The sequence below is a fragment of the Octodon degus genome, unplaced genomic scaffold (genome assembly GCF_000260255.1).
Source record: "Octodon degus isolate 3935 unplaced genomic scaffold, OctDeg1.0 scaffold00009, whole genome shotgun sequence".
Lineage (NCBI taxonomy): Eukaryota > Metazoa > Chordata > Mammalia > Rodentia > Octodontidae > Octodon > Octodon degus.
The window spans coordinates 15,758,853-15,767,479 of record NW_004524585.1 but is presented as its reverse complement, the minus strand read 5'-3'; the positions used below and the strand labels follow the sequence as shown (position 1 = coordinate 15,767,479).

Genomic DNA, 8,627 nt, shown 5'->3' with positions numbered 1-8,627 from the left:
GGATCACACCTGAGGCATGTATGCCAGTCCTGAGGTGTGCCTGGAGTGGGCAAGGTGAAGTAGGAGGAAGAGGAAGCTCTCTGCACACACTCACGGGACCTGGGCTAGGATTGGGTCTGGGGCCTCCTGGACGGGGCAAAAATTCCTACTTGGCGGGACGGGTGTGGGACGTATGGTGGAGTGGTGTGGGGTGGCCCGAGGGGGTCGAGAGCGTCCGGCCCACTCTGCGCCTGGGCTGGGTCTGATCCTGCCGGCGCAGGGTAGCAGGATGCTCTCTGCACACTCACCGGACCTGGGCTAGGACTGGGTCTGGGGGCTCCCGGAACTCGGCAGAAAATCCTACTCTGCGTGCGGGGTTGGGGGGGCACTCTGCTTTATTTATTTATTCATTTATTTTGTGGGGCTGGGGATTGAAGTCAGGCCCTTGCGCTTACCAGGCAAGAGCTTACTCAACTCCCCAGCCCCTGAAAATAGCTACTTTAGACTGTTCAATTACCCATAAAACCGTCTATTTAAATTAAAGGGTTATGGCTTCAGGAAAACTTTCTGTTTAACTGGAAATGATTTATTTTGTGGGTTGCTCAGAATGATGATGTCTCAAACATGAGTTCATCACCCATAGCTTTTGTTTTGGTGAATGTTTAAGAACAAAACAAAAACTACTTACATAAGTATTTTACTTATACACACTCAAACAAAAAACTTAGAATGGCCCTTAAGTATATGAGCTAAAACATGAATTCCATTTTGGACTATGGACAATTCCCTCCAACATTTAGAAAAGCAGAGGAAATGTATCACGCTATCAAATGCTCTTTTCTGATAAAGGAAGCAACTACAAAAACTTTTATTTGTTGAAAGTAACCAGTGCTATTGATGCAAAATAAACAAAACTCAACAACTCCTCCAAATACTACTTTCAAAACTTACATATTAAACTTGATTTTCATTAAAATGCTTTTTTAAAACACAGTAGTGAGACAAAATCAAGATCTATATGTTATATATATATATATATATATAAATTTATATATACATATCTAAAGTTTATATCTTATTACATATGTATATAAATGATGTACGTTATTGAGCTTCTTCTTCTAGATAAGAATGCCAAGTTAGTCTCTCTTCATAAAAAGCAATTAAGATTGAGGACATTTCATATTTGCCCCTTTTGCCAGCACCAGTCAGCCTCAGGTGAATCTTTCCATTTCATGAGAAACATCAGTTCCCTACTACTATCTGTGGCACCAATTATTCATTCAGGAGCAAGACCTCTGGTAAGCCTCTAGGTTTGTCAGTAGCATCTCTTTTTTTTTTTCTTCTTTAATTTGCTGTAATCAGATTCACTGTCAGATAAAGATTTTCTTTTTGTACTGTCTTTATCAGCGTTTTGAGAATTAAGAAATGCTTCAATTAACTCTGGGCAATCTAAATTTTCTTCACGTTCCCATGTATTGTCAGCATCTATAAATCCCTTCCACTTCAGGAAATACTCCACCTTCCCATTCACTACATGTTGGTCCAGTACTTTTTCTACCACAGATTCTTCAGATTCTGCTTCCTCAACTTTTTTGCTTTTTCCATTTTGTTTAATTTCCATTTTTTGCAATGTAGTTTTATTGGAGACTGTTTTTTATTGCAGACTTGAAGAGTTCACTGCCTTGGATGCTCAGGGGCGGGTCCATAGCGTCTCAGCCTATGTGCCTGTAGTTCCACTCACACCAGAGTATGGGAACTGAGAGCTTTCACATTTTTAATGTCATTTGAAACAGACATTTTAAATTTTGATGAAATTCAGTTTGTATATATTTGTCGCTTGCACTTCTGTTCTTGTTCTTAAGAAACCATTGCTTAAGTCAAGGTTATAAACCTTACTTCTGTGTTTTTTCTGAGTACTTTATAGTTTTAATTTTGTAGTTTTAGATCAATGACCTATGTAGAGTTAACTTTTTTGTATGTTCTAAAGAAGGTATTCTGCTTCCTTTGTGTGTGGAACTCCAGTTGTCCCAGAGCCATGTATTTGCTGAGGAGCCTTCCTTTTCCCATTGAGTAGATGAGGCATGTTTGAAAAAAAATCACTTTACCTTAATATATATATATAAAGATGTGTCGGCCCTTTGTTATAGACTCTATTGACCTCTGCGCTTTTCTATATGCTTCTATCATACTGTCTTCATTGCTATTACTTTTTAGTTTTTGAAAGCAGAAAGTATATGTTCTACAACTTTGTTCTTTCAAAAATTTTCTTGGGGTTGATTGGTATGTGGGATTTAATGCAGGGCCTTTGTACTGAGTTACATCTCAGTCCTTTTTTAGTTTTTATTTTGCAACGAGGTCTTGTGCTTGGATTGGACTGGAACTTGTGATTTTCCTACCTCTGTCTGCCAGAGTGCTGGGATAACAGGCATGCACCATTGCTCCTAGCTTCAAAATTTTTTGTCATTGTTTTGGCTCCCCTGCCTTATATATTTTAGAATTCACTTTTTAATTTCTGTATAAGAGCTAACCAAGATGATAATACGGATTAAGTCAAATGTGTAGATCAGATTGAGGGCTACTGCTGTCTTAATGGCGTAACTGTTTTCTGTCTTTGAACAAGAAGAGTCTTTCAGTTTATTTACATTCAAAAAATTCTACCGTATGTTATAAAGAGTACAAATTTTGCGTTTTCTTCAGTTTATTTCTGTGTTTTGTTCTTTTATGATGTTGTTGTAAGTAGAATTGTTTTTTGTTTTAACTTTTAGGTTGGTGTGCTTGTAAGTATAATTCAATTTTGTATATTCATTTTATATTTTGTAATATGACTAAATTATTTTAAAAATTTTTATTGCATCCTTAGGATTTTCTATATCCAAGATGATGTCATCTATATAAATTGCTTTGCTTCTTCCTTTTTAATCCACATATCTTGTATTTATGTTATTGTAATGTCTAGAACATCTAGTATACATTGAATACAAATCAAAAAGACGATGTCTTTGCCAGGTGTGGTGGTACATGCCTGTAATCCCAGCACTTGGGAGGCTGAGGCAGGAAGATCATTGCAAACTGGAGACCAGCATGGGCTACAAAGGGAGCTCAAGACCAGCCTGGGGCTGGGAGGATAAGCTCAGTAGAATAAGTGCTTGCCTGGCAAGTGCAAGGGCCTGAGTGAATTCCCCATTCAAAAAAAAAAAAGACCAGCTTGAACTGCATAGTGAGACTCTGTCTCAAACAGACACACACACACACACACACACACACACACGTTTGTGGATGGGGATCCTTTCCTTTGGGAGAAACTATTCAGTAGTGGCAATTATAATTTTTTTAACTCTCAAAAGAGTGGAGCATAACTTTGCTTTGTAGACTGATATTTTTGTTTTTATTGAAGACTTTTTCTTTTGTTTTTATACACAGATATGTGCTGATTAGAAGGCTCACTTGTGCAGTGTGGAGGATAAGCAGTGCCTTGCAGAAATGGGGTTTGGGAATGACCTGAAGAATTCACATGAAGCTGTGTTAAAATTGCAAGACTGGGAATTACGATTATTAGAAACAGTGAAGAAATTCATGACTCTGAGAATAAAAAGTGATAAAGAATATGCATCTACTTTACAGAACCTTTGTAATCAAGTTGATAAGGAAAGTACTCTCCAAATGAATTATGTCAGCAATGTATCCAAGGTAAGAAGCATTAATTTAATAATTTCTTATGTATAAAATCATGACTGTCTTTAAAATAGATCATACTATTGAATGAGCATGCCCAAGTGAGTTTAGAGTTCTAACTTTTGTGAGTACAGTTTTAGCTATGTCTTTGACATTATTCTGTGCTTATTTGTTTTCAGAATGCATTTTAGTTTCTCTTTTGATTATTTTTGGATTCATATGTTCTTTCAAAGTCTTGTCAATTTATAAATATTTTTCTATGTATGTGTTATTGATTGTGAATCTAGTACCACTATTTACCAAGAGCCTGTTTTGTATAAATAATGCTTTTAAATCTCTGAATATTTCCTCTATATCCCAGAATATGCTTTTTCTTGGTACATCTTTCATGTGCACTTGATAAGTTATATGTATTTTTTGATGTTTGGAGTGTTCTGTAGATGACAGTAAAGACGAGGTGTTTGATAGCAGTGTTTGTCTTTTATTTTAAAGTTAATCATGATTTTTCAGACAAACAGAACAGTAGATCACACACACACACACACACATATAGTATGTATCTGTATACATATGTATGTATATATATACAGGGCATAGCTTACAGGACTTATCATGGAAGTCATGACTACCAACAAGTTGGAGAATCAGGAAAGCTCGTGATGCAGTTCAGTCTGTGTTTGTAAGGGAACTGATGTTGTGCCTTAGTCTGAGGCCAAAGGCCTGGGAACCTGAGAAGTTGTTGATGCAAGTCCCATAGTACAAAAACCTAAAAACCAGAAATGCAGATGTTGAGGGTGGGAGGAAATATTGGGAAGTGGAGAACTAGGTAGCTGACTCTGCTGTCAACCTCCTAAACTCTGTTTTTCTGTTATTCTCTGAAAACTTCTAAACTTTTTGGCATAATAAGTGTTTTTGGCTCTTCTTGAATGTTTCTTTCTGTCGTCTTAGAATCAATTCTTTTTCCTTGGAGTCCTGGTTCTTTGAATGGAAAAATGTTTTGAGTATCCAAACAATGTACTATGTATAGATTCTTAGGGCTACAGTATTTTGCAATTATAAGTAACACTGCAATAAAAGGAGCACTGTAGGGATGTATTTTTGATTGTCATATGTATTTTCAGGTAAGTTCATGGATTTCTATGTCAAAATACAATTATGCATGCAGTTTTGTTATGTAGCCTCCTTTGTGTTCTGTCTAAAATTATACCTGTGCAAATACAGTTAAGTCTGTTTTGAAATAGTTTGATAACACAGTTAATCCTCAACTCACACAATATTTAAAAGGGCTATTGGTTTGCATTTTAAACACAAAGAGGATGTAATATTGGCAATACTCCAGATATGATATGAGAATTAAAAGTATTGCAAAGTGTTTTTAGCAAATCAGATTTATTATTTGGTACTAACATAATTATGTCTTGAATTGAGCCTGCGATACTAAAGTTTCTCCTTGTACATACTATGCTGTGATAAAAAGTACAATGAATACAGCTTTCTAGAGCTCTTGATGGAAGGCAGGAATATTTAATACAAGCAGCGGGATGTGGAACTGGAGTAAATATGTGTGACTGGTTTCAACTTGTTTGGTGAGGTCATTTGGTTGTGACCTGTGGTTGAGAAAAGGTGTGTTTTAAAATGTGCTATGAATCATGAGTTACAAACAACACATTAATGTGAAATTTTGTCAAATTAATTGGAATTCTGAGATCATATCTCTTCAGTGTCCATATTTTTAAGGAATGTCATCATGAGAGATAAAGCTTGGGTTGATGGTTATGATACTGAGACCAAGATTTAGAATTCTCAGTGGAAATTAATCCAGTTTTGCATGTGTGAACAAAAACACATCTATCAAGATCCAAGATCACAGTGATACTGAATTTTTGGTGAAGTTATGTCAGCTGAGTTTGTACTCAGTAATAGTATCGTGAGTTCTGAATATTGTAAGGGTTTTTCAGAGCATTTAAGAAATGATGTGTCTAGAAAATGGCCAACAAATGGCCAAGTGGTTTCATCTGCTATCATGATAATACTCTGTGTCACAAATTGCTTCTGGTACAGCAGTGTCCATCAGATAAAAGACATTACTGTGTCTACATCCATGTTATTCATCAGATCTCGTACTGTGTAACTCTGGCTCTTCTCCAAAGTCAAAATGATCATGGAAGGTAAACGTTTTGAATTGATTCCAGGTCATCAAGGCAGCTACAAAGTGCAACTAAAGATGATCATGAGAAAAGACCCTCAGAACTGCTTCAGAAAGTGGCAAAATGATGGGATAGATATGTTCAAAGAGGGGGAGATTAATGGCAATATGTCTTTTATCATGACGAATTTTAAAAAAGTAAGCATTCATGGTAGATATTGATCATACCATGTATATTGAAGTCAAAATTCCCCATTTCTGGCTCTAACATCAGTTCTGGTATAACAGTTGATTTGAAAACACAAATTAGGGGCTGGGGAGATGGCTCAGTGGAATAAGTGCTTCCTTGGCAAGCGCAAGGGCCCTAGTTCAATTCCCGGTTCTCCCAAAAAAAAAAAAAAAAAAAAAAAAAAAAAAAAAGAAGAAGAAGAAGAAGAAGGAGAAGGAGAAGGAGGAGGAGGAGAAGAAAGAAAACATAAATTAGTTTCAACACAGATGTTGTACTAGGATATAATTTGAGCTTTTTTGTAAACATTTTATTTGTGGAACTGGAGTAAACATGAAATGAATGCAGAAAACTATACCTGTCCAACTGAACCAAACTGTTTAGGAAAATATATTTCAGATACAAGCTTCAGTCTTTTACTGGCTAGCATGTTTACTCCTTTTTTTTTTTTTTTTTAATGCTACATGTGGTACTGCAACTAGGAAACTTTGGGTTTTTTTTAAGGCAAAGTATCACGTTTACTGAAATAGTCATTTAATGTATGTGTGTTATGGTTTGTGTCTAGGTGTCCTCCCCCGCAAAGCCTCATGCAGTCATGGAGTGGCTTCTGGAGTTTGTGATTGATTCTTGATCCAATGCTGGGATTATGGGTGTGAATGCCCTGGGGCAGATACTCAGCATTACAGTGTAAGGAAGGGAGAGAGGCTAGTTAACTGCAGGAGCTGCTGCTTTTCTGTTTGCTCCTGCTCTTTGCTGCTGCCATAAACGGCTGCTGTGTGTCACCATGTGCCACTTTGCCTTGGGGACAGCTGAGTATGGACTGAAACCTCTATTGACTGTGAGCTAAATAAATGTTTCCTTCTTTCATTTTGGGTGTTGGAACCGGGGATTGAACTCAGACCCTTGCACTTGCCAGGCAAGTGCTTATTCTACTGAGCCATCTCCCCTCATTTTGGGTGTTGGGTGTTTGTCCCAGCAATGAGAGAAGAATAACTGAGACTATGTGAAATGGTACAAAGATTTTTATTAGCTTCCTTTTCTTTTTTATTTCACTATAGCCCCTATGAATTTTATTATTTGATTTTGCACAGGCCAGTGATTATTAGGGGCACAAATGTTTTGTTATGGTAGTCCTTGTAAATTAGAATTAGTTGGGGAGTTTTAAAGTACTGATGCCTGGACCCCATCAAAAGCTATTAAATCAGTATCCCTGGTTATGGGGCTCAATAATTGGTATTTTTGCAAGGCTCCCAGTTGCTTTTTATTGCAGGTAGAAGTGTGACTGTTTGCACTTGGAAAACTAGGAATCTTTGAAGAAAATACAGAAAGAGAGGCTCTTATGAGAAGAGAGTATCTAAGGCTTTCTTTACATTTGCAGTGGAGTCTTTGAAAACCTCATATTTAGGGAAATTTAATGAGCTGTTTTTTGAATTTCTATATCCCATAAGGACTGAGAGACTCCAACATTCTTCTTATGTATTGGGCAAACTCAGAATAAGAATAGTGACTTTAGAGAACTATTTATTTTGAGTCATTTTATAGTGCTGAAACTGTGCATTCTTCATGGAATTTTAATGCTGCATTTAAAAACATTCAGGCATGAAGAAAGAAAACAAGTAGTTGGAGGATATAGTCTGTAGCAAAATACTCTTTATGACAACCATTATTTAGGTATTTTTCAGCTTGAGTCATCTCATTGATTATTTTCAATGCTTTATTGTAATTATAGCTCCAGTAGTAGTTTGTTCTTATACTGAATCTCAGATTACATACTTTTTGGTGTAATGAACCCAAAGCACTTAAATTGCTACCTGTTTATGGAGTACTGATTTATACTACTATGCATCTGTTGGTTCCAAGGTAGAAGACAAAAGAGGACATGATATGCTTCTCTGAATGATATGTATTTCCCCCTTTATGTAACTTGCCCTTTAAAAAAAAAAATTGAACACAGAGCTAACTTTCTCTGTATCAGGTATTCATTCTTATATAGCCAGTACTGTTGGCCTCTTTTGGTTTTCTAAAATGAAGCAGGCATTTTAAGATTTAATTCTTTTATTAAGCTGAGATACCATTGAGTGTATATACCTGATCTAGTTTTTGGAGACAAACATTTCTCTAAATAGAATAATTTTTTTTTATTGTGAAGTAAGTATAGCATTTATTTCTAGGGAACATTTTATATTTATTATAGCAGTATTAAAATAAAATTTAAAAACTAAAAATCATTTGAAATGATAAATTTCAGGAAAAAAATCTTTATGATGTAATAATATTTAATATATAACTTAAAATTCTGAAAGCAATTTAAAATTTCAAACTAGTAATTTTTATTTCTCTAGGGCATAGGAAAATGTGTATTCTTGAGATCTCTGCCTGAAAGTGGTCCTATTTTTGATTATTCAGTGTAGTATTAGGGTGAGTTCAATGAGATGATTTATTTCTTAATTCTTTCACTTACAAAGATTCAAGGAATGAACCATTATTTCAGTTAGAAAGCCAATTATGGTGAGAAGCCCATTTCATTTCTTTTTTTTTTTTTTAATTTTTATTTATTTGAGAGAGAGAGAGAGAGAGAGAGAGAGAGAGAGAGAGAGAGAG

At 35.8% G+C, this 8,627-nt stretch overlaps 1 protein-coding gene across 10 annotated transcripts in view; it reads left to right on the top strand.

The window, feature by feature from the left end:
• The window catches only part of Fer (FER tyrosine kinase), a 485,925-nt gene that overhangs the window by 69,353 nt on the left and 407,945 nt on the right, over positions 1 to 8,627 (top strand). For all 10 annotated transcript variants that reach the window (XM_004625405.2, XM_023708326.1, XM_023708329.1 and 7 more), the window contains one exon: positions 3,403 to 3,669. In XM_004625405.2, coding sequence (XP_004625462.1) covers positions 3,463 to 3,669 — 207 coding nt within the window. In that variant the 5' untranslated portion in view covers positions 3,403 to 3,462. The remainder of the gene's footprint in view (positions 1 to 3,402; positions 3,670 to 8,627) is intronic.